This window comes from Mandrillus leucophaeus, unplaced genomic scaffold (genome assembly GCF_000951045.1).
Source record: "Mandrillus leucophaeus isolate KB7577 unplaced genomic scaffold, Mleu.le_1.0 Scaffold444, whole genome shotgun sequence".
NCBI classification, from domain to species: domain Eukaryota; kingdom Metazoa; phylum Chordata; class Mammalia; order Primates; family Cercopithecidae; genus Mandrillus; species Mandrillus leucophaeus.
Genome location: NW_012104743.1, coordinates 820,011 through 847,724, shown reverse-complemented (window position 1 = coordinate 847,724; position 27,714 = coordinate 820,011). Strand labels below are relative to the sequence as shown.

General features: G+C 36.4%; 1 protein-coding gene across 3 annotated transcripts in view; it reads right to left on the bottom strand.

The window, feature by feature from the left end:
* The window catches only part of ANGPT1 (angiopoietin 1), a 262,653-nt gene that overhangs the window by 77,664 nt on the left and 157,275 nt on the right, over positions 1-27,714 (bottom strand). For all 3 annotated transcript variants that reach the window (XM_011994170.1, XM_011994173.1, XM_011994172.1), the window contains 2 exons: positions 21,075-21,230; positions 10,587-10,708 (listed from right to left, as the gene is read on the bottom strand). In XM_011994170.1, coding sequence (XP_011849560.1) covers positions 10,587-10,708; positions 21,075-21,230 — 278 coding nt within the window. The remainder of the gene's footprint in view (positions 1-10,586; positions 10,709-21,074; positions 21,231-27,714) is intronic.

Below are 27,714 nucleotides of genomic sequence, written 5' to 3'. Positions count from 1 at the left end.
GCTGAGGATGGAAAGTTGATCAGAGAAATCCTGGTACCAAAGGAAACAATTCTGAACCCTGGCTTATGGAAAAGATCTGCTTTTCTGAGTAAAAGGAATAGATAATATGTATAATATATAATATAATGTACATTAGCATGTTAGAACATTAATTTTCATAATTCATCAAACAAACTTTAATGCTCCCTTACTAGAAGGTATCAGAAGATACCAATTTAGTTTGGCATCTTAGAATAGACAGTACATGCAACGTGAAAAAGAGACTGTCCATGAAACTAAGAAGCCTAATCTACATCACAGACATTCCAAAGGATTTGGAAACCCAAGTAATATGCATGACAACTACAAGCAAATTGGAAACATATTACTTTGTTTCTCTAATGGCTGGTCTTACCAGTTAATTATCTCTTCTCCTCATTTTCTCATCACATTTCTTCACTCGGAGTGCCCTTAATAACATTTGTACTTCAGTAATTATCTACTAACTTTATTTATTAGGGACATTTTTCATATTAACGACAACTTTTTAGACTTCTTCAGGCAAGAGTGATCTCTTCTTGACCCTTCCATTTCTTTTGACTACATTCATCCCTTTTTTCATCTTCTCTTCATATTTGGCTTCCAAAAGACTGCTCTCTTCTCTTTGATTCCTCCCATCTATTGGCTAGTATCTACTTTGGAAGTCAGCCCTTCCTTGCCATTACTTCCAAAATGGTTTCAATGCAAACCTCACTTGCCAGAAAACTCTATATACCATCTCTACTTATTATCTTATTCTTGTAACACACCATTGTAGTTATGTTACATTTTAAAACCTTTACCTCCTTTGATTCTTAAAGCAATATAGTAACATAGACTGAGCAGATGTTACACACCCTCATGAATAGGTATGAATCAAATGTTTTCTTCAAAATCATGCAGATATTAAGTGCCAGAATCAGGATAAAAATCCATGTCTTCTAAGTTGTTAGACTGGAAATCTACTCAAGACATCCCACTGCTGTCTCAATGAACATCCTATAGTCTCATCTCTTTAACTTAATACACTGTAATCTCTTCCTATTTCTTTTATTCATCATGTTATACCAGGAACCAAGGCACTACCCTCACATCTCTTTGGTATTTGCTGCTTTCTATTTAGTTATTCTGGGAGCTTATCTTTCACAATATTTGAACCTGTTTACCTTTCCCACATATAAAAATAGAATTACTTTGTCAAGCCAATTTTTAACATCTGGACTAGAATTTTCTTAAATACTACCCTGTCTTAACACCTCTTCCATTACAGTTATTTGTTAATTTTAATTTTATTTTTAATATGCTACTCGTATTTCATTTTGTACCCTGAAGCCTATCATTGATTCTTCATTATTTTCCTTATCCAGGTCCGTTGGGAGGGACTACTTCAGCCAGCATGGAGATCTTTATATAGAGAGGTTGATCTGAAGGACAACATTGCAGCCCCAGTGTCCTAAAGTTAGGTAGTCAAAGTAGTCAGATTTTCCCTAATGACAGTCTCAGCTGCACGTTTAGCTTAGGTTTGCATTTTAAACACAAAACCTGGATGGTAACTGAACACCAGTGCACTGTTGCCTAGAGCATATTCAGTATATTTTTTCAAGCAAAATAAGAATTTCATTATTAAGATTTAGGGAAGCCTATATTAAACAAACAGTTTTTATTAGGATGCATCTTTTAGGATTAGGGTTCCATGGAACAACGCTTTATGAAACCATGCACCTAAATCTATGCAAATTGAGCTAGAAATCGAAGGAGAGAGTTTCTCACAGAGGTCTCAGGACTTCCTGTTTCCCATCTTTCTGGAGACACTTTGAGAAGAGACATGCATAGAATTCTAGCACTTAGCTTCTATTTGAGGCAGAGGTGCACTTTAATGAATAAAATAAACAAAATAATCTGTGCCCTGAACTTTAGTAAAAGGTTCTAAATGAGTGTACACCAAGTCCTATTTGAAGTTTTTGGTAGACTGCCCCATACCCCTATTTTACACTGCCTTCTCCAACATCTTATTGGAAATATTTCAAATCATTGAACATATCTTGAAACTTTCACAGAAAAGGATATCCCTTTCAAATTGTTTCCCACAATAGAGTTCTTAACATAGCAGCCAATGAATTCACAGTGGTGACAGTTGCCTAAGCTCTATGAGTGTAAATATAGCTCTTCAAACAAGGAGGAAGATGTTGAAAATATAGAAACCTCATTTTTATCTGTCTGAACCTACTTACAGATGTTTCAATATTTTCCACTATTTTCAATATGTACAGTGTCAACATGTGTTGCAAATACGGGTTTGTAAAGAGTGATTTTTCTCCCCATTTAAATACACACAGATTTAATTCAGGTTAAATTTATACTTTACATGTCTAATTGGAACACAATACGTTTTCTCTCAATGTTTGAAATCATATTTGTTTGGAAATTCAAATTTGGAGCAGAAGCATATACTATAAGTAAATATTAACAAATCAATGTAAAGTTTGGGGTGAAGAAGAATAAGCTAAATGTGTTATAGAAACCAGCATCTAAGAAGAAAAAAGATTGATACATTTCATAACACAGAGATGTAATGCTTCCATTAAAAAATAAGTTGAACAATAAACAATAAACTAGAGAAACTTTTGTAACATATATTACAAAGTTTTACTATCCATTAAAGAGCTCATATGAGTTAACTTAAAAAAGGATAAACAATATAATAGAAAAAATGTTAAACATACATAAATAGGCAAGTATGTAGTCATAGAAAAAGAAATCTAGTCACAGAATAAATGCAAATAGTTAATACACATAAAAACATGCACAACTTAACTTCTCAAGGAGCCTAGATTAATTAGATGGCTAGCAAAGTTTTGGGAAATTAGAAAGGCCCAGCACTCTTAGGGAGAAGGTAAAATTTGAAGATAACTTGTGAATATCTATATAAAATTTAAATCATCACCTCAACAACTATAGTCTCGATAAATTATATATTTATTAACATAATACTTATTATAGGTTATAAATTATAGTGGATCTATAAAAATAGATTGCTACTCATTCTTGAAAATAAATGAGGTATATCTGTATATGGTTATATGCATAATATATATACAACAAATTATTATAAAATAAACAGTAGAAAAAACCCAACGCTAAAATAATCTATACATATACGCACATGTCATATAAACAAGTACGTGTGTATGTGTGCAATTACGTATAAGTGTATGTCTGTGTAAACACACACATAAATAGGCACACTCTATATACACACATATGTTAGTATGTTTATAGAAAACATCTGGAAGAGTAAGCACTAAACTTAATCTCTTAATGATGATTCTCTGCTAGCAGGTGGTATGGTGTAGGGGTGTGGAATTAGGGGAAATTTGACTTACAACTGTATATGCATGTATATAATTTAACATACATGTATATACATCATGTTTGTCTTACTTGTTTTTATTTATCACAGCAATGGAGGAAACAGTCATAAGTCTAGAATGGCCTGTGCAAATGCTATCTAGAAATTTTAAAGGTGGACTGAATTAGTGAACCTCAGAGTATACAATAGTAACATTGAGTGCCATGCAATGGGCTTGTGGCAATGCAGAATAGTGGTGTAAACACAATCTCTATTTTATTCATGTTAAAAACAATAAATGGAATAACAATACTTAATGTGAACAATATGATTTGTCTTTTCCACTAAAAGTATTTTTATTAGTTGTGTGTGTGTGTGAGTCTTTGTGTGTGTGAGTTTCTGTGTGCGTATGGATAAATGGCATTTGTTGGGTTAGAGCTATTGGGACATTTCCCAGTTCCTTATTCATTTAACATTCAAAATGCATTTAATACTAAATAGGCTTATGTGTAGAAAATTGTGCCCAGGAGCAGGAAGACAATGAAAATAAAACACATTCTCTGTGTCCTAGAAGGTCACAGCCTAATAATATGGATATAGATAAATAAACATGCACACACAACAAACATACATATATTATAATGTGATCAGCTAAGTGAAATTATGGGGAGAAAACAGGTACAGTGCTATCACATAGGTTGTAATGAGCAAATCTATCTGGTAGAGCCAGAGATGGATTGTTAGAGAAGCTGACACATGCAATGAGTTTCCAAGGATAAAGAGAAATTTGTGAGTTGAATAAGGAATGTCAGGCAAACATCAGATATGTCTGAAATAACATCATGTGTTCAGTGCCATACAAACAACTAACATGATTAAACACTGCTGCTCATGTCAGGCACTGTTCTCATAGATTTATACACATTAACTCAACCTTCACATTAACTTCATACAGTACAATTATTGTCATTGTTATGTTACAAATCAGGAAACCAAAACACACAGAATCTATGTAAGCTGCACAAAGTCACACAAATAATATGTGACTGAGTCGATTATCCCAGGAATCAAGGAAAAGTGAAACCAGGCAGTCTGGCCTCAGAGCTCAAGCTCTTAACTATTAGGATGTATCCTCTAAAAAATAAGATTATTGGAAGTAAGTTGCAAAGGTAAGATTGTAATGATCATGGACTGTATCCTGTGCTAAAGAACTTGAACTTTCTTCTATCAGTTATAGAGAATCGTCATGTTGTTGAGAGAGAAAAATAGTCTGACTTGCATTTTAGAAAGAAGACTTTGGCACAGCTTCTGGATAAGGACTAGAGTGGCACATAGCTTAAAACACAGAGGTCATTGCAATGGCCTAGACAAGAATTCATGGCAGCTTAACCTATGACATAGTCAGTGGGAATGGAAAGGATGGGATGGATCAGAAAAATATTTAGAAGATGCAATTGATAGCATCAACAGTGAGTGGTGAGTTGTGGGGGATTAGGGAAAGAGAAGAATTAAGACGATCCTTAGATTTCCAATTTGATCAGAATTGTATTTCATGCCAAGATACTATGGTTATTGTAATTTAAAAAAAGGAAAATGTTATATGCTATTAAATATTATTTTAAAAATTAACAGGGGAAAAAAGGTAACATTCTAGTCTGTAGGTGTTCTATTTACAAGAAAAAGACTAGAATAATATAAATTCAAAAAGTCACCTTTTTTTATCCTTGTTATAAACAACTAACATAATTCAGCCTAGCTTAATGTTAGAAGTTAGCAAGTTACTTTAGCATTTTGTAAATAACTTATCAAATGAAAGATAGCTTTAATTTAAAAGACTATGATTTCACTTTTCATTTCTTTAGGCTTATTAAATATCAAACATCAATACTGTATTTTATTACAATAATTAGTAAGGCATAATTTGGTATCTTGAAGTTGCACATGCTTCAATCACTTAAAATTAATTAACTTAATAACTTCCCATAACTCCAGCTAGAAGATAGATGAGCATGTCAAATAAGTTCAGTGAATTCCCAAGGTAAAATAAATAGTTTATATCTTCTGCTCTAATATTAGAAGGACTAAATAATGACCTATACAGTGACAGGCCAAAAACAACTGGTCTACCCCTTTCTTCAAATGAATATTTGTTTGCTTTAAGAGAATAACTTGACAACTACATCAATCATACTTGAGTCCTCATCATGTTGCAAAAATATTTTTATAATAATTAAGGCAGAGAATCATCATGAACTTGAACCCTAATTTTGCCACATCCTTAGCTGTTTGGTCATAAGCAACTTACTTGATTTCTGTGAGCCTCAGGGCTTTTTTTAAGTGTAAAATAGAAATAATAATACATACTTTGCAAGATTGGTTGGAGGATTGGAAATAGTAAGTTAAAGCACCTGGCACAGAGGTTTGCTTGTAGTAGTAGCTAGGTGGCAGCTAGTATTGCTCAAACTATGTAGGAATGGCCATTGTATGTCTCGTTTCAGTTCACTCTGAATAGTCTTACTGAAGACTTCCTTAATCTTCCCTCTGCATATTCAGCACAATCAAGAAAGCCCATGTACTCCGTCTTTGTATACATGGAGTGTTGATTTCCCTTCCTGTATACCCTGGTGAGGCAGAAGGGCTCCTTCTGTAATATTCTTTTGCCTGACTGTGTTTCCACCTTGCAAAATGTTGGGGTTAAGTCAGAGATGGGCAGGTGCTGGGAAAACTGGCCATTGACCAAACCTTTTGACTAACAGTCCCAGTCTCATACTTGGTTCCACTGAAAGAAACTGCATTAGGTCATCATAACCTGTACACCTCTTTTCCACTGTTTTAGAAAGCAGTAGGAAACATACTGGAGGAAACTAGTGAAAGTTTACATTTTGTGTCCTACTTTGTGCTCATATCACTCCCTTTGTGGGGAAGGTAAAATATTAATGTTTTGCATTTACTTAGGTTCTTGGTTATGTAATTCCAATTATATGGGTGAGTTACAGATTCCTTACTCCCAAGAATTATTTCTTTGAGGTAAGAAACAAAACCAGGTTTTAAGATTCGGGTAGCATCCAACAAAAGAAAAACATATTGCCTAAAGAGAACAAACTGGAAGCTTTTTAGAATGACTCCCTCTGGACTGTTAGGAAAACAAACAGCAGAGCAAATGTTGCTAATCCTGTTTCTGCTTTGTGCTTCTGGCCATGTAGGGGATAGAGAAGTCAATCTAATGAGGCCAAAAATCCGTTTCCAATCCTACAAGTGATGCATTTAATTTGTCAGGATGTAAATCAGCAGGACCTCTCAGCATGTTTGTGTAGTATAATCCTAACCATAAAATATTCCTCCTCATTTTGCCAAAGTGGTGGTGGACCTTCCTAAGGGCCAGCTCACTGACTTGGCGGCTGAAGCCCCATCTTACTCAAAGCTGGTAAGTCCCACACCCAGACACAACCCGTGACATTCCTTGGGGAGGAAGCAAAGCTTAATTTAGATAATCCCCCCTGCAAAGTGTATTAGCTGATCCAAACCAGACCTGACCAACTAAAGGCATGCTGTTGCTGCATTTCAGAGATGCCTTAATGTAGAAATAGCTTCTTGATGCATTTGGAGGATTAAGATTCATATAAGGAATAACTAGTGATGATCGATAAACTATTTTTTTTTAAACATAAACAGCTTCATGCTTGACTTTGAAACTCTCTCCACTTAAATAGGAGGAGCACATTTCTTTGTTGCAACAGAAATTGCCTGGCAGAGCTCCTCTAATTCCATTGCACATATGAAAATACACAATAACAATAAACAGAATAGGGAAAGTATGCTATGTATCACAAATGGGTATTTTTTATTTGTATAAAGAAAAACACTTATCTTTTTTTTTAAGTTGTTTGTGGAAGACTATGTCTAATTTAAGAATAAATGTTCTGCCAACACTCCATCACACACATTAGGCCCTTAGACAAGAAGATAGACAGATAACTATAGAGATACAGCAATACCAGGAGGTATAGCAATTGATAGAAAAATACCCCAGAACCACATGTAAGATGATGCCATACTTGAGGGTTCCACTGTCAAAAAAGAAAGAGATGTGGAATGCAAGTAAAAGATGCATGCAAGTTTTTGTCTGTATGAGCACAGAACTGAATTTCCAATTAAAACCTACATCTCTGAATTTGTAGTAAAAAACCTGTATTACTAGAGAAAGAAATAGCTATAATCCTGAAAAAGTTAACATCAGCAATAAATGATGTGATTTACAGATGTAAGAAAACCTGAGTTTTCTGTTGAAATTAGAATTTAATGAGGGGGGAACAGTTCATCAGCAGAAGGCACAAATATGTTTGGGATCAGAAGTCAGATTCCTTTGAGATTCTGAAGTGCATGGAGAAGCCCCTTCTATCTGACCCAGAGTGGAGCTCTTTTGAGACCTTGCACCCTAACTCACTTTTAATGATAGAGCAGAGAGAGCAACTTTAAAGCAGTTTGCCTTTAAAATATAATATTTCATAGTGAAAATTCTATAGTAGGAAATGATACCAGATGCTGCATAAAAACCATGATGGGAAGACAAGAAAATCTGAAATGGTCCAGAATTAAGGTAGAAAGGATACATTTTTAAGAAAGAGAGAAAGAGAAGGGAAACGAAAGAAGGAAGGAAGGAAGGAAGGAAGGAAGGAAGGAAGGAAGGAAGGAAGGAAGGAAGGAAGGAAGGAAGGAAGGAAGGAAAAATGTGAGAAGGAGGGAAGGAAAGAGAAAGAGACAGAGTACCTGAGTACAAGTGGTGCATAAAGATGGCATTTGTTTTTGCAGTCAGGGAGGAGACTTTTCAGGCCTCCCAGTTTATATTACAGTATCTCAGGCCTCCCAGTTTATATTACGGTATCACGACAACTCAAGGGTCAGATACAGACAAAGACATAATATGCAAATCAGTAGGGAAGAACTAAAGAACGTAAATTCATGCGGGCAACTCTTTCAGAAATAAATCAGGCGGTAACATAACTACTGAGAGATAGATTCAAATGACCTTAGGTTATACTAGTAAAATAAAATACACAGTTACTAAGAATATTAGAGAATATTTTATTAATGTAAAATAGTATCTATCTCCAAAGAAGTCGGACTTCCAGACTGTGTGTAAGGCATGACAGAACTTTTTGTGAAAATAATATTTATATATAACATGAAGCAAAATAGCCAGCTCTTTCTGTATGATAAAGCTGTGGTTTTTAATTTTCCTGTGTGTTTTCTTTGTCCTTATCCTATAATAAATGTGCTATTTGTATAATTATAAAAGCAGGCCGGGCGCGGTGGCTCAAGCCTGTAATCCCAGCACTTTGGGAGGCCGAGACGGGCGGATCACGAGGTCAGGAGATCGAGACCATCCTGGCTAACACAGTGAAACCCCGTCTCTACTAAAAAATACAAAAAACTAGCCGGGCGAGGTGGCGGGCGCCTGTAGTCCCAGCTACTCGGGAAGCTGAGGCAGGAGAATGGCGTAAACCCAGGAGGCGGGGCTTGCAGTGAGCTGAGATCCGGCCAACCGCACTCCAGCCTGGGTGCCAGAGCGAGACTTCGTCTCAAAAAAAAAAAAAATAAAAATAAATAAATAAATAAATAAATAAATAAATAAAATAAAAGCAAACAACAACTCAGAAAAATAAGGGGAAATTGTCATTGTTTTACTTAACCATGATTCCTGGACAAAGTGTTCACAAATAGCATTTTGAAATATGACTGTAAATGTGGTTCACTTTTGGTGACAAAATTAAACCATAAAGGGGTGATCCTAGATTAAGGGATGGTTAAAGTAAAGTATACTTGTTACATACATGTATAAGTCTGGTTACTGTGAAATTGCAGGGTAATAAATGGTATATTTCAACAGGATTGTTAACTCTAGAACATTTAATCATGCAATCAGGGCCAAGTCCTGTCAGGTTTCTTTGTAGTTATACAGTTAACCCCATGTCACAGTGCAAGGATAAATAAATGTAACACTTAGAAATACAAGTCATGCAGCATGAGTGATCCCTTTCAGATTCTAAACCAACAGCCAGGTTTATATTTTTCATGCAGAAGTTTAATTGTAATTGTTGACATTATGCTCTATTTTTAGCATGAAGTTGGGAAATTCTTTTAGTTTGTAGATAGTATGAAGAGGCCATGTGTTATAATGGAAATATGAGGACTAGCAGCAAAGACACCTAAATTACATTCCAATTTCTGCCACTAGCAAGCTGTATGACCCTGGACAAGTCACTCCCTTCCACTGGGTCTCTGTTCCCTCACTTGTAAAGAACAGAACTAGCAGTCCTCTTAGGTGCCTTCCTGGTGTGGAATATAAAGGGAACTCTAGTGCCACCAATTCAATGGCATTTAACCAGTTTCTATCAATACAGTGGCCTTTACCTCAATATTATGCATAGGAACTGAACCTTCGTCAAGTTATCCAGATACCCAGAAGAAATTTCAATTTAATGCAAGAAACTTGTCCTAAGGAAGTCAATGTTTTGAATTGTTCATCATCAATGTTAATGACTTCAAAATAATAGTCTTTCACTGTCCCAGCTCTCAAGATGTCTAAGTTCCAATTCAATCAACTGAAATGATTCATAATTTATAAAACAAGATGGTGTGATAACATCTATAAAGCTAAACAAAGACATTTACTATGTCCAAAGTAAATAGCTATAAATGAAAACTAAAAACCCAAACCCTTGATCAGCTTTATAGGTAAATTATTTTCTAGAAAAAATATATACATTTTCCTTCTCTCTAGTGCTATATTTCTGAATTCAGCAACTCTGTAGCTTTGTAAAAGCCTAAGAATTGGGAGGGGTTGAGCAGGAATTTAAGAGGCTCTATTCTCTGTTGTTACAGGTTTTGATTATGCTGAAAAATGTCAATATTTTGTCACTGAATTTAGTCATAGAATCAAATTTTTGTAGATATGGTGAGATTTGAACTACTAACCATTAGAGAATGTTAAAAGTTATAAAAAGCAAATATTTCAGGAGTATCAGCAACAGTATTAAGTTATTACTGACATACTAGCTGTATTTACCTTAAGCTCTCCTTTCTTTCTATATTAATATTAATTTGGCTCTGTATTTCATTTTTTAAACCACCTCAACCGTATTTGTTTAAGAGTTGGCAGAGAGGTGAAGGATATAAATAAGTACACACAGAAACATTTTTGGAATAAAGCAATCCTCACCTGTTTTTTTCATGAATCTTCAAGATTTCATTTGTCTGTTGAAGAAGTTGCTTCTCTAGCTTGTAGGTTGATAATGAATTCTCCAGCAGCTGTATCTCAAGTCGAGAAGTTTGATTTAGTACCTTAAGATAAAAGATGAAAATATTTCAAACTTCAATCACAAATCAATGAACTTTTTTAAGTTTTATTTTGTCTTTAAATAATATTTCTTCAAGAATAATTAAACAAATGGTTTACATTCTATCAACTAATGTTTTACATGCCTTTCAGATATTATTTTGGTTTGAGATTGAAATTGCAATTTAGGACATTTGTGTCCTAAAACCCTAGGATATTCTCCTGTGCTAGTTGCTTCATATAGCTTATCTCCAATATCTGTAAGTGCAAGGTTGGTATTAAGTACAAGGTCTTAGATGTTGTGGATAATTAAGAGTAACTAATAGGCATGTAAAAGATACCTGTCTTGATGCATCACCTGACAAAAAACAATTAGAAATGTGCAAAAATCTCTTGACATAGTTTAGAAAAACTCATTATCACACATTTACAGAATGCCTATCACACTAAGTCATGCTAGCCCTTCTGGATATCATGACCACCTGTTGAAGGAGAAATTGTTATCATCACTTTACAAATGAGAAACCTGAGCTTCAGAGAGAAGCCCAAGTTCACACAGGAGACAAGGGAAGAGTGGGGTTTCAAACCCAGGTAGTTTTATTCTGATTCTGCTGCTCTGCAAAGAAAATTAAGGAGAGGGTGAGTCAAACCATTCTGAGGAAATGAAATGACCCAGAACCCAGATTGTATGAGAGACAGATTGTTCTCATCCTTTCAACTTCACTACTACTACTCTGGTGGTCCTCTAGAAACTGTGAAGGCTCAATTCATCTTGAATCACAGTGACCCATGTGTCTAGCTGGGCCTTCTTATGACATAAGTCTGTGAGCTGTGCACCCAAACCTATCATTCTCCAAGCAAAGAATGCACACTCCAGTCCTAGCAGATGCCTTCAAACTGTGTCAATGCCCTGTTCCTGACTGTGTCTTGTCCCTCTCTCTCTTTCCACCTTAAAGGAGGTATAAAAGGAAATAAAGAAGATAAATTAATTTAAAAAGTTCCTCACATTATTTGAAATATTTTTAAACTACCACATCTTTCCTAAAACTACTTATTTAAAAGGACCTTCAAATACTTCTGCCAGGTCAATATCAATGTAAATTTCTTCTACAAATGATGCCATTACAGCCGTCCTCCTCTGTAGCATCTCTAAATCTAGGATTATATCAGATGCACACAGAAAGTCTGTTCAACATATACCAACAGGGCCGGGTGTGGTGGCTCATGCCTGTACTTCCAACACTTTGGGAGGCTGTAGCAGGTAGCTTGCTTGAGCTCAGGAATTCAAGACCAGCCTGGGCAACATGGCAAAACCCCATCTCTACAAAAACATACAAAAATTAACTGGGCATGGTGGTGCGTGCCTGTAGTCCCAGCTACTTGGGAGACTGAGGCAGGAGGATCACTTGAACCTGGCAGGCAGAGTTTGCAGTGAGCCATAATTATGCCACTCTACTATAGCCTGGGTGACAGAGTGAAACCCTATCTCAAAATAAAATATAAAATAAAATAAAAAGGAAAATACACCTATAGGCCCTGGGCTTGACTTGGGCTATGGGAGTTTGCAGGAGCAGGGGATATATCTGAAGGGAGCAAGGCAGGAACTAGCCTGAGGTGAGAGAGGCAAATGCCTCAGTTGCAAAACTTAAAGGGGTGCCAGAAATCTCAGTAGTCAAGATAAGTAATATTTTAATGTAACATTTTTAAAATTTTAAAATTAATGCAAGAAATTGACATTTAACAAAATATCAATTTAAAATAAAGACAGCATCTGATTCTGCACATGTCTGATTTGGTCTGAGGTGGTCTCTAGTCCTGCAAGGGGTGGAACAGGAGGGCGAGGAGGGGATGGGGCAGAGAATGGTGAGATGGAGCATTTATACTCTAAAAAAGTTTAAACTGCTATGACTCATGTATACAGTCATTAGTAAGGATCTGAAAGCCAGTCTAAAATGTATTGCTACTAATTATATCATGTTTGTGAAGGGTTTCAGTGTTTTAAAAAACGTTCTTTTCTATTCTGTATTATTTCATTTCAAAAAAACAGAATTTGAAGGTAGAGTTGAGAGTAGCTCAGAGGGGATACATGGTAGAGAATATGAATTTTGGAGATACACAAGATACAACTTTCAACTATTAAACATATTATTGTCCAAGTATGATTTTATTTTTTATTGAACGACAATTTATAAAATAATGAAATAGGGAATGAAACACTTGTATGTTTTGGTGACATTTAGAACAGTGCTTGGCACAGAGACAACACTCAGTATTTGTTTATGGATACTCAATATTTGTTTATGAGGTACATTATCTCACTAAATCAAGTATATCATATGTAGTTAAATAAAATCGATTTTCTTTCTTATTCATCATACTCTCTGATCACACTTCCTGACATTCTCAGACACCAAAATTTTTAATTTCCAGAAGGCAGTAAGTATTCTCCTCCATGTCCATTGAGAACAAAATGGAACCATTCATAATTGAAAATGAAGCTGCCCATATCTCAGTCTGGAGACCACTACAGTTCCCAGTTTGTCTTCCTGCTCCTACTTGCCCCAGCTCAAGTCCATTTTTCACACAGCAACCAGAGGGATCTTTTTGAACACATACAACAGATCATGCAATCTCCTTTGCAACATGCTAATGGCTTCCTTTTGCAATTAGAATGAATTCCAAAGTCCTCAGCCTGGCCTGAAAAGACCCATGTGATCAGAACCCTGTTCACTTCTTGTTTATCATGTTCTAGCCACATAGTCTTCTTTCTGCCACCTTGGTCAAGTTCATTCCAATCTTGGAAGCTTTGCACTTGCAGTTTCCTCTGCTTGGCATGCCCACCGCTTCCCAGATGCATGGCTGATTTCTTCTCATCATCTTAGTCTCTTTCTGGCCACCTTCTTTATAGTAATACCTTCCTCACCCTTCATCACATCATCTTATTTAATTTTCTTTACAGAATCATCACTGTTGAAAACTATCACATCTGTTCACTCATTTGCTGTCTTTCTGCCCCTCCTAGGATGTCAGTTTCACAGAGGCAGGAAGGCTCATCTGGAGTCCCCTAAGCCTCCAGACCCCTCTGGGGTCCAGCACACTGCAGTGCTCATAGCTGAGTTAGATGACATTCTGGGCAATGGACAGTGAGCTGTCTTTCAGGCTTGGGTCATGGTCACAGAAAGGGTAACAGGGCCTACATGAATATCAAGTTAGACTTCAGTGATGACAGTCTAAATCTAAAGCAGCATCTGAATATGGGAAAAGGAAGGGGTACAATATCAGAAGTCCAGGCTAAATGCCAATCTAAAGATCAGGGCAGTTTAGAGTACAAAACCAATCCCTCCTCTTGTTTCCCCATCACCTTGACCCTATTGCTGCTTTATTTCAACTCTCTCCACTGACGTATTAAACTAGGTCTGAAGTGGGCAGCCAAGAGAATTGCATAGCAAACTATGATAAATTGACCACTTTCTTGCCATGCGTCTATGGAATTTGCTGCTTAGCAATAATCGAAGTGTTCCATTAAAATGACAAAAGACATTTCCTTCTTAGCCTAAACACATTCCAAAAGCACATCTTTGGGGGAAAAAAGGAAAATTTTTAAATAAAGAAGAAGAAAGAAAAGGAGTAAAGCATATGTGAAACATGCCCCTCAAGGAACAATTTCAAAGATTAAATTTTCCAAAATATACCTAAGAGTAAGAGAGACATAAAACCTGAAATTGAGGATTTATGGGCCACAGAATTTTAGTTCTTTCTTTAAAAAAAAAAAAGTAAACATTTAAAAATAAAAAGTATTAGTTTCCCAGAGAAAGTGAGCTGGAAAATTTCACCCAGCTCTCTTTAATACTTTCAAGAGTGCTTCTGATACTTTAAATTAATATTAATGCTAAAAGTCAGAGACTGAGGTAGAAAGAAAAATCTTTTTTTTTAGAGACAGTGTCTCACTCTGTTGCCCAGGCTGGAGTGCAGTGGCATGACCACACTCACTGTAGCCTCTTGGGTTCTGGTGAGGTGTGCCCAGCAATTTTTTACATATATGTTTTTTTGTAAAGACAGGGCTCTGCCATGTTGCCCAGGCTGGTCTTGAACTCCTGGGTTCAAGCAATCTGCCCACCTCAGCCTCCTAACATGCTGGGATTACAAGCATGAGCCAGTGTACCTGGCCAAAAATCTCTTTCAATGACTCATTAGCTTTGAAATAGGCCCTGTTTTCGGAGTTATGTTTCCTTTTGCTTTAGTTATATTTTTTCCAAAGAAAAATCCGTAACATAAAGTATGATGCCTTGGCAATTAATTCTAACAGAAGAATGAAGGTTGATACATGCAGAAGGAATGATAGAGTTAGAAAATCAGCATTTTGCAAAATGATTGAAGTAATTTACTTGGTTAATAATGGGCAATGTGATAAAATATTACCCTACAGGTTATCTGTTAATGTCCTAGGGAAAAGTGAACTATTGAGATGCGGTGATATGGAGGTTATGACCCTAACCAAGTTAAAGAACAGCATGACTAAGGGAGTAGCAATCTGGCGTGTGTGTCTCCTGAAGAGATGCAATAGGAAGTGACCAGTAATTCCACAGAACACCCCTGCCACAATATTCCATTCAATCTGAACAAGTCTTTAGACTCAACTTCCAGTTTAGAGGAACCATAGGGGATGGAAGGGTAAATTAAAGGTCATAATAAAGAAATATTCAGACAAATGCAGAACATGAGATGATTTACAAAACAACCCAGTTTCTTAAGAATGTCAATATCAGGCAAAAAAAAAGGGGGAAGACTGCTTCAAATTTAAATGGACTCTCAAATCTTGAAAAACAAAACTGCTATAAAAGTTTTAGTGGAAAGATGAGAAAATATGAATGTAGAAATTAGATAATCTTAGGGAATTACTGTTCATCTTAGTTGTGATGTAATATATAATTAATATTATATAGCTATTACATAATATTCTCTATTTATATTATATATAAATATATTTTATTTATAATAGTAATACCCTCATTATATATGTATATATTTATAATATAATAATATAACCCTACATTATCTTTATAATATAATAACCACCTCATTTGGTTACAGAGTTTGATAGAGATAGTACTTACATTACAGACACAGAATTGTGGGTAGAAATAAATCTCCCAATACAGCTAACGCTCAGTAAAGTCAGAATGCAACCGGATAGTCTATCTCCAGAGTCTGGGTTGTTACCCACAGGCTTATCATGCAGCCGTAAATAAGCAGCTTCCCTCTGGTTAGTGACACCCTCTAGTCCCTAACAACTGCTACCAAAATGCTTTCTTTCAAGTAACCATGAGGTCCTCTGCTTGTTGCGGCTGATGGCATCCAACTCTCTCTCCCTGCCCCTGCCCCCAAATTAGCACCACGAGTAAGGAAGGCGTCCAAATTTCTTATGCTTCCCAGAGTACGGAAAAGAAAAATAAACAAAAAACCCCAAAAAACAAAAAACCATTCACTCAATGTTCTTAGTTGGGTCAGACATCTTTGCAGTAGACTGCTTCTGTTCAAAGTCCTCTTCTGATCCATCAGCTATTTGTGGGTGCCTATTACCATCAACACACAAGCCTCAGCATATTGTCCTCAGGCTTGGCGACATTGGGCTGAAACCTGCAGAGATTAAGGGACTAAAACTTAGTTTTATTCACAAGTATTTATTGAGAGCCTATGCACCAGTCCTGTTCTAAATCCTGTCGATAGAGCAGTGAACAAGAACAAAACAAAAAAAATAACCCGCTTCTTAGGAATTTACATCCTAGTGCAGGAGTTGGTCAGATTTTTCTGTAAAGGCCCAGATAGTAAACATCTTAGGCTTGGTGGGCCAAATAGTCTCTGGTATAACAATTTAGCTGTGCCATTTTAGTGAAATAGCAGCCACAGACAACATATAAATACATGAGTGCAGCTGTGTCCAATAAAACTTTATCTACAAAATAAGATGGCTGGTCAAATTTGACCTGTGGGCCATAGGCTGCTGAGTCCCCTCCTAGTGGCTTATCAAACACTTTTCCTAAACCTTGTAAGAAAATTAATTACAAGATATTTTGCTTAAATGACCCACTAAAAAGTTTGTTTCATCATTTCCATTAAACCAAAATTAAAAGTGTATTCAACTGTTTCTCATCAAGACAAAGAGATACAGCAACTCAACTTTGAGAGCTGCCCTTTGAGAGTAGATATAAGAAGAAATCTGTTTATGCCTAAAGATTCATGCTCATTGAACAAACTGTTTCTGAACTGCCTAATACACACACACACACACACACACACACAGAAGTATATATATATTTAAAGATAGGCTTTCTCTGTCACCATGCTGGAGTGTAGTGGCGTGATCATAGCTCACTGTAACTTTGAACTTCCTAGGCTCAAGGGATCCTCCAGCCTTAGCCCCCTGAGTAACTAGGCTACAGGCACGCATTACTACGCCTGGCTTTTTTTTTTTTTTTTTTAAGAGATAGGATCTTGCTATGTTGCCCAGGCTGCTGTCAAACTCCTGGGCTCAAATCATTTTTCCATCTGGCTGTCCCCTACAGTGCTGGGATTTTAGGTGTGGGCCTCCATACCTAGCTTGCCTTATATTTCTAATGAGTGCTATTGAGGTACAAACAGCACATGTGATTATTTGTGATGTCTGAAAGGATGATTAAATGGGATTAAACATGCAGGAAATATATTAGGGGAACTGCCCATGAGGAAAAATTGGGAGGAAGACAGAGGAGGTTTGGAGAGGCTTCAGACTGGGATGCTGGTCTAATTGCAGGAAAGAGGAGAGGGAAGGAAGAAGAGTTGGGTGGAAGTCTTATCCCTCAAGGCAGCCATGCAACAGTTCTAGCAAGGCTGATGGAGAGCCCCTAGCCAAAGTCATGTGTCAGTGGACTTGTACAGCTCCCAGGAGCAGGCCTACATATCCCTGCCACAATGAGTGGAAGTGACTGCTGGAAATTGTGGTCTCTGCACCAACACAGCAGTGGATTTCAGAGCACAGCCATTGGCGAGCAGTGGTCAGTTATACTTCCCACAGTAGGAGACTGGAAAGGTACATCTTTAAGGCTGTGAGGAAGGGCTCCACAGATCATTAATTTGACTGAAAGTTAAGAAAGAAATGACTTAGAAGTGTTTTGCCACATTAACTCAAACTCATGAAGGTAAAGACTGCTTGTTGCATTCTAATAGGACCCATTAAAACATCTTACATAAGGAAGCACCCAAAGGCAGGAGTGATTGTTCATGTCTGTAATCCAAGCACTTTGGGAGGCCAAGGCAGGTGAATTGCTTGAACCTATGAGATCGAGACAGGCCTGGGCAACATAGCAAGACCTGGTCTCTACAAAAAATAAAGAAGTTAGCTGAGCATGGTGGCACACACCTGTAGTCCCAGCTGCTCGTGAGGCTGGAGTGGGAGGATCACCTGATACTCGAAGGTTGAGGCTGCAGTGAGCCCTGATCAGTCACTGCACTCCAGCATGGGTGACAGAGTGAGACCCTATCTCAAAAAATAATAATAAATAATAATAAGGAAATAAACATAGGATGGTACATCATCTACCTTATAGAATTAATTATTATTATTAAATAGCTAATATATGTAAAATTATTTAGAACTGAGCCAAGCATGGATTATTAGAGGTAAAATTTAAGGTGATTTGTTTGTCTGTTAATTTCCCCCAAAACCAAATTTGCCTGAGAAAGAAGTGAGACATAGAATGACACTATAGGAAGTGACATGAATAATTCCTCAAACAAACCCCTTCATATTGTACTCTTGGAAAGAGGAACTTGAAAGCAGAGAGATATTGGTACAAACTGATAACAGAGTGAGAAAAACACTGCAAGCCAGACTAAGGGGGAAGGAAAAGGCATGGTAGTGGTTTCTAATCATTGCCACAATGGCCAGCAGTGTTACTCAGGTGTGGTCATTACTGGTATCTTTCCTGATCATGACACTTTTTTGAGCACAGGAGGATCTTAAAATGTTATGGAGTGAACCTGTGGCTTTCCATGTTTTGTTAAGTTGTAAATCTAAAAGGTCAGCAGAAGACTAGAAAGCAATAAGTTAATTATTTTATAACATAATCCTGTGAAAGCTAGGGCACTAAAATGTATTGGAAAGACATTGTCATGAGTTCCTGAAATAAACTGAGGACCTGAAGTCAGTTTTAGGAAAAGCAACCCTTACCAGTGTGAAGCCATGTTAGATGAATATAGGAAGAAAACCATGAGAGCATACCTGGATAGCACAGAAGGATCTACTGGTTTATAAATGCTTATTATAAATGAATAGAGTGTATGGAGGTTAAGAAATAATTCAGATTACTTTTGTAAACTTGGCTCTGAATCAGGATTTGAGTTCACTTGAGTGGTTATGTCTAAGCAGAACATGTCCTGTTGCAATAGTTCAAATAAGTAGCACGAGGGTATACATTTACATATAACAAGTTTGAAGCATCACAACTACAAATAGCATAGGCAATTGGAAGACATGAAAATGAAAGGGAAAAAACATATAGGCTTCCCTTCTTAAGGCAGGGGATAATTTGAGCCATTGTTGTCCTTTTCTACTTTCCTCTTATTGCTACTCGTGATGGATTTGTGATTTTGGAAATGTTTTCTGGGTTTCAGCTATCTTAAAATTGTTCTCGCTGTATCTAATAAACTTTCGTTGGTCTTTAATAGTAAGTTTTAGCTGCTTCATATAGGGAGTAGTGATTCTTTTTCATTGAATTTTCTGTACCATTTTCAATAAAGTACACGTCTTCTGACCTTAAGGATGCAGAACAATTTATCTCTTAATACTTTACACAGCATGCATCTTAACAGTTTGGAGATTAACATACTGACAATGGGACATTTTTTTCCCCACAACTCCAACTCCTAGGTAGAAAGAGATCAAAAAACAACCCAAGGCACAATGTTTTAGGGGATAAAAAAATTAAACAAGACCCTTCCATGTGTTCTATAAAAGTTATTGTAATAGAAACTTATACACATTTCAAATATGCAATTAAGTAGGATATATTGTGCATTTGTTTTTGAACATGAGAATATTTTGTAGGAGAGGGGGAGCATTCTGTTCTAATAAAATAAAATAAATAATACAGTCACATTATTTATACCACAAGAAACCAGGGTGCATATATTATCAAACTTACTGTGACAATGAATGATTAGACAAAGTCTGGTAATTTTCAGGGACAATATGTAGTTCCACCCATCTCCCATGTTCATCTGATGCTGATGGGCAGCAAAAAGTATTTTCCAAAGCTCATGTGAATCATTGCTCCAATGTAGTCAATACTTAAGTTCTTATTCAATTAGTTAATTATTAGTGTTACTATCAAGGGGGATAGAAAAGAAATGAGTATCCTGGAGTTTGAATCCCAGATTTTATACACTAGCTGCATGAATATGAGAAATCACTCTAGCTAAAAGATCTATCTGCTCTAAGTGATTTTCATAAAAACCATTTCTGCAGGGGAAGTTATATAAAATGTTTTATCTGTATCAATTACCATTGCTATTTTTCTTTAAATACCAACCTATCTGTGATGCCAATAACACAAATGAAATAAAATAGAAATCATGTTGCACCTTATTTTTGAATGTATATATTTCAGCTTTCATGTCAGAAATCAACTACGTTGGGATAGAATCATCCCTTGGGTTTCAGAATGGTAACTGGAATAATGATTTTCATGGCTAAAAGGGAACAAAGAGACAATTAAAAATGACAGTCATCAAAATGATAGTCATCAAAAATGATATTTGCTATTTACCAGTAAACTATGATGGCGTGTTTGTGACAGTGGTGATGAAAGGGCATCCCTAGTTTTTACTCGGTGCTCAAATAAGTACGTCATTGGCCTTAATAGGTAGATATATGTATATACACACATATTCCTGATAGCTTCATTTGGAATTTTCCTTTCTATCTGCTGAATGCAAAAACCATCTGCAGGTGCCCTTATGGCTACAGCATTACCAGAGACAAAACAAAACAGGTCAAAAATGCAAAACAAAGACACCAATCTGACCCAAATAGCTACTTTGTTTGACACATATCATATCACAGTTGGTAGCTGCAGTACTTATTTGAATTTAAACATTGATGAGGTCCTTTGCTGGCCCTGTTTTTGCAAACATATGCAAAGCTAAATATACCAACCCTCATTAGATCAAAAGAAACACGCATAGCATGTCAGGCAGTCATTGTTGTTATTACCAATAAACAAAAATGTATGTTTCCCTAATCACAGTGCTGAAATGTGCTCTGTGTTTATGGAGCAAGCTAAAGAAAAAAAATCTTCCTGGTTGAGTCTGTGGACTCTGGCCCTGGGGGTGTACCTGGGTCTCAACATCTGTCAGCTTTCTGGTCTGCTCTGCAGTCTGAGACAGCAGACTGGTTCCTATCTCCAGCATGGTAGCCGTGTGGTTCTGAACTGCATTCTGCTGTATCTGGGCCATCTCCGACTTCATATTTTCCACAATGTAATTCTCAAGCTGCAAGAGATAAAGGACAAAACATCACATTATAAGCAAAGCCTCCCAGTTGGGGCCTGTAATATTTACAATGACAAAACAAGACACAGCTGGCAAATCAGCCATCTGGCGGGGATCCTCTGCATCTCTGGGAGTTGGAGAAATGGGAGCAGAGCACACAGGAATCCAGTTGTCAATAAATTCCTAATATACTGATAATATATTTATAATAATCCCAATCATAATGACAATTTGCACTTGGATCACACTTTCTCATTGTTGACATTATCCATTTAGCCTTTATAGCAAAGATGCATCACAGTCAGCTTTATTGTTCTGTTTCTTTTATAGATGAAAAAATAGAATCAGAGAGGGCCAGTGATAAACCCAAGGTTGTTCAGCAAGAATGCAGCCAAATTCCCATACTAATTTAAATCGAATTATTGGTGCTCTAGTTTTTCCATTACACCATACTGACCACTTATCTCAGAAAAATTCAGCATCCTGCTTCCATTTTTGTAATGATAAATGAAAGATCACACTGCTTTGGGGGAATGGGATGAGGAGAGGGAGGAAGGATGATGTCCAAAACAAAAACCTTTAAAGGAATATTAAAATATAGGCAATGATGTATGAAATGAGCTTCAAAGCCTGAGAGGTGGCTATAATCATTCTCTGTGCTCCTTCACAAGCTCAAAAATAGGACTGAAAGTACAACCCATATAGCAGCATTTCCCCTTCTTGCTTTGGGTAATATTTAGTCCTTTATGGTGCCATCTTAGAGAACAGTATAGTGCTAAAATAAATGGTGCCATAGGAACCATGGAGAATTATGAGGTGACTTACTGTAAGGGAGGCTATGAGGTACCTGGGAGAATAAAGCTGAACATATCCATTATTTGAAAAATACAAAAGAAACCTGTACCTCCCTGTCAGTGCACTTAATTCCTCCACCACTGTGTGATCACTACATTTTATTACTCAATTACACATATAGGGAAATTGCATCCTAGAGAAGTCAGGTCCAAGGCCACACACCACAAAAACAGTCAGACTTGGACTTGAGCACTGAAGTCCTTAACTCTCATACCAACACTTTCAACCACTTGATAGCTCTGCCAAGTCGTGCTTCACAAGCCGGGTTCCAAATCATTAACAGCTACGTGATTTTTACTGATTTAGTGAACCATAATACATCCACTATTTCATAATCCATTGTAAAATTATTATCATGTAATAAATATAGTCTAAATGTAAATTCCCCTTTGTAAAGCTTTGGCAGCTCACTTGCTAACATCATCCCTTGCTTATTTCTATTTATCAAACACGAATCTGTCCCATGCTAACGAAAATGAGTTTTCAATCAAACTCATATTATTATTAATACATCCTAAATTCATTCTTGGTCAATATAACATAATTCCCGTGCATTCTTTTTCCCCCAAATTAGACATAGGAGGAAAAAAAATCCAACCTATAAAAGTTTATTATAAAACAAATATAAAATATATTAGAATAAATCTCTGAAAATTATCAAAATGTGAGGCCTATAGGCCAAATCTTGACTTTACTCCAATTGAACCAACATATTTAAACAACAAGAGGCAAGTAGAGAAAAAGAGGGTATGACAGCATAATAAAAATCTGTCATTTAGGATTCCACATCCTATGTTCCCTTTTTCCTAATAGCATTCCTTAACTTTCTTTTGGGAAGTTATCTTTTTGCCCTTCAGAACAAATGCTTCTGGTAGAGTTGTCCCACCCCAGCATCACGAATGAGTACAGGTTCTAACCTGGCAAGTCAGAATGTTCTGCTCTTACTTCATAAGTGTGAATTGCTCAAGAATGGGAAGACATCACAAGAAAGGCCATTAGCCTCAGTTCTGAAATTTTATCAAACTCGTTTACAAAATAACTTTGTTTTCCTCTGTGGTTAATAAGCTGGTGACATATGCCCAATACAGTTGATGCCCGATTTTGCCACCACAAAACCAGAGTCACCCAAGAATGAAGCTGACTCAGAAAGACAGATGTTAGATAGGGAGATAGATAGATAGATAGATAGATAGATAGATAGATAGATAGATAGATAGATAGATAGACAGATCAATCGATCTATGTACATACATAGATACCTGGATGCATACATAGATAGACACAGAGTCAGGTGATACCTTTTGAGCACCTGGACCTAGCTTTATTTTTAGCTAGTTCCACCCTTGGACATTCCGTCGTAAGTTGCATGATCTAACAGTCTCCCATTGAGCAGCCAACCTTTTTTCCCCTTCAATCACATTGATTTAGGTTTTTAACACAACCAAGATTTTAGATCTTTACCTTTGATCAGTGTTTAGCAGAAGAAATTTCAGGTAGGAAAACATTAACAGTATGTTCCTCACTTTTCCAAGGAATTTGAAGTTATACATAAGTGTATGCATCTTAAAAAATTATAGATATGTCTCCATTATAAAGATAATAGCTATCACTCATAGCTGACAGTTATCAATTGCCTACTATGCAACAGGCACTGAGCTACATGTTTTCCTTTTATAATCACACTTAAAACTCACAATTATGTATGTTATAGTTGCTGTATAGATGAGACTATTGAGGCACAGAAACCCCCAAACAACTTGCTCAAGAACAAGCAAGAACTCAACTCGCAGCTCCAAAAGCCATGTTGTTAACCTCTAACTTATTTAGCCTATAGCACTGCTTCATTATGCTATGCATTTTATTATGTAGCTCTTAAAGCTTGAGTGTTCATCAAAACTATGTGGGGAGAATTTTAAAATGCAGATGGAGGTACAAAACACCAGAAATCTTTAAGGTCATGTACTGGGATACTGTACATTTTATAAAGCTTCCCAATGTAATTCTTATTCGGGCAAAGAATCAGTGCATCTCAAAGTGTGGTCCATAGAATAACTGCCTGTATGAGACCTGCTTGTGAATAGCCATGAAATGAGGAGTTTGCACTAGGATGCAAATTGTCTATGTCACTAAGCACACTGTTTAGTTCGTTCACTTGATGTGTATATATACAAACACATATGCAAGACTTTCTCAATGAAGAAAGTGATGCTCTAGTTTATATTCTGGTGCAAACTTCTTAACATATTTCCTAAATGACAGCAATGTCCTTGAGTAACACTGATTTAAACCATCAAATTTACTTTGAAATATCAGATTCCCTGCTTATTGAGAAATCTGACTTTCTATGCAAATTTTCCTCCTGAGAGAGTTCACTCATCAGTGAACTCCAATACAAGATCTTCTTGATAATTGTACATCATTTTCTTATGCCGTTGGTTAGCAGGAGTCTGTTCCCAGAGTTTGACTTGCTCCAGGTGTAATAATAATCATGTAGCCTAGTCTTCACAGGGAGGACACCCTCAGCATAGGTGGCTACATCAAGGTTCAGTCTTTTTGTATCAGCTGTTGACCATTTAGTATTATTGTGCTTTCTGTAACTATAAAGGTTGACACCAGCAAAGCAAAGTAACTATTTCATGCTAGCATTCATCGCAACCATAAAGTGCCTCTCAGTTCTGCTGACCCTGTTGTAGAAATAAAGTAAGTCTCCAACCTATACTAAAATGCTCATTTAGGCTGCCATGATGAGTAGCATGAATATAGCTCTAGTTAATTATTTTTTAATCAAATGGGGCTGCCTTCTTCAGGAGTAACTGCCTTTTAATGCAAAATCTAATGGTACACTTAAGTAGCAAGAACCAGATGTAGTTGATTTAAAGGCTGAAGCAGAAGGCAGAAGTCAAATACACAATGTGTGATTAATAAGGAGGACTGCTTTCATCTTATCTCTAAACATTCCTCTGCAGATCTATAACTGTGAAATCCATCTTGATGTTCCATAGCAGCCAGGTTCAGAAAAGATTTGTAACAAATTTGATTGTCTTCATATATTCGCTACTGGTTTTAAAATATGTTTACAGAAAATGACAGCTACTTTAAGGTTCAATATTTTATAAACGTCTAAGATGTGAATTTTAAGCTTAGAAGTTGCTGATCACAAGAGCTAATGAGTTATAATGTAGGAGTCTCTAAATCTGAATCATAAAATTATTTGAGTATACTGCCATGCCAGAGTTTTATAAATTATTGGCCAAAATACTAGGAAGAGGATTGTAGAATTCGATTTGAAATGAAATGACAATAAATGATGACTTTCAAGGAAAAAAAATGTTGCATTTGTAAAGTGATTTAATATTTGCATAGCCTTTGTACACATTGTCTGACTTGATCCTTATACCAAACTTACAAGGAGAGAATTGATTCCATTTTATAGTTTAAAAATTTGAGGCCTTCAGTGACTTTGTAGAAATCAAAGAAAAGTCAGACATCAAAGAAAAATCTCAACTCTATCTTCTGATGTTCTACTAGCCTCAGATTTGTGGGGAGTGTTCTGTTACTGGACTAGCTGCCTGGATGATTGGTTGATAATTTCAATTTTAGTCAGCTATTGCATGTTCATCATTATAATATAACATAATATATTATAATATTTATTCCTTTGAGAAAAAAATGCATCATTAGAGGGTAATTACTTTCACTTGGCTTCACCATAGTGGCGACCAAGTTAATTTGAGGTGGGATGAGAACCCCTAGGGCCAGGTATGTGGAAAGCTTACTTTGCCAGTACTTTTAATAGAAGGGAATCATTAAAAACTCTCTCATTAGTTCTTACCTTTTTTTCTTAGTAACGTAAGTTTATTTTGTTCTGCTCATTCTATTTTTTGCCAACCATTGTAAAATATAATACCAGGAATAACAATAATACACAAAGCCTCTACAAAGGCTAGATATGTACCAGCTTTTACAAATACACAGTTCATTGAATCTTTAGAACAATCCAGGTACTGTAAGTATTATTTTCCTCATTTCACTGATGTCTAAACAGAGGCTCACGGAAGTTAAGTAAATCGTCTAAGATCACACAGTGGGTTGTTGGCAGAGCTGGTATGTTGCTTTGAGGCTAGATTTCCCAGTAGCTCCATTCTGAAGGAATGTCACTCATCAAACGCAAGCATATTATTACCAAAGTTAAAAATAAAATCTGATAATATGCTATATTCCTGCACAATGTATGTAAAAATGAAAGCTACAGAAATGATGAGGTGAAACTTGTTCAAAGATTGATCAGTTTTTAATGTATACATTTGCATATTGATTGATGGCTGTACTATCTTAGGAGGAAATATTACCCATGGTGAGAAAGCAAATATCCGGTCAGCTGTATGAAAAGTCTTAGTGTTAAGTAGGCAAAGAAAACATATTTTTAAGAAGGTAATATAATCAGCCATTTGTAGTTCTCTCATAAATCGCATACCCCTGTCTTTTGCCCAATGAGCAGGGGAGAATTGATGCTATCATTCTCCGTCATGAGAGAGAATTTTGGGAGAGCTTTTACTAGACTCTCAAAACCCTTGGGGGCTTCAGGTTCATGAGAACCAAAATCTGTGTGAGATTATGACATGTCTTGTATGTGAAATGCATTCTGTATCATTTCACTTCAAGAGACCACTTCAAAGGGTCTCTTAAACCAGAGCATATCTTAAAGCACAAAGAATATAATTTCTCCATGTAATTCTTAAGAAAATAACATTTTAAACCCTATAAAAATTGACAAAGGCATTGCTTGCTTAAAATATGGTGCAGATTAAATGGACCCTCATTGGATGTTGGTGCATATGGTATCACTCAGTTATGGCAAAACAACCATGAAATAAAGCAAAAGGGTAAATATGGGAAAGCAATAAAAAGGTAAAACAATGCAAAAAATGCCTTAAATGTTGATGGTTTTATCTAATCTCATTGTTCCATAAATCAATGGCAATATTGAAAATGCAACTATATCTAGGTTTATGGCCTTATTTAAAAAAAGACAGCTGAAGCCAAGTATATTATTTTCAGGGATTTCTATTCTAAATCTCCCAATGCACTATTTCTTTTATGAAATGGAGAAATATAATTGTCTTTTTAGACAATAGATCTATTTAGCTAACATTTAAAATGGTTTCTGTACTGATACACATGCCATGGATCCCATTTCTCATTTTGATATCTGAAAGGATATTTACTATTTATGGAAGAAAGAAAACCATTAGTACAAGAGAGCTGAAAGAGGCATTAAATATTATGAGCTCCAAGGATCTCGTTTTATAGATGTGGTGACTGAGGTTCAGAGAGGTTATAGAAAGCAAGGTGAAACAGCTAATCAATGTCAGATGTCAGGTCGTGGCCCCTCTGTGTGTGGGAAACCCAGGCTCACATCACTAGGCTGCGCCAACAGCAATGACTGTCGGTATCTTAGACCCACCCAATAGTTCTTTTCCAATTCCCTGGTTCCTGCTACTTGCTTTGCCTTTGTTGACTCCTGATTTGGATCTCCCCTTTCGCCATCTCATGCTCCATCCACTTTAGGGGTCTTGACTTCCTTTGCTGGACTCTGTTCTTGCTTCCTACCATTGATGCCCATCAGCTG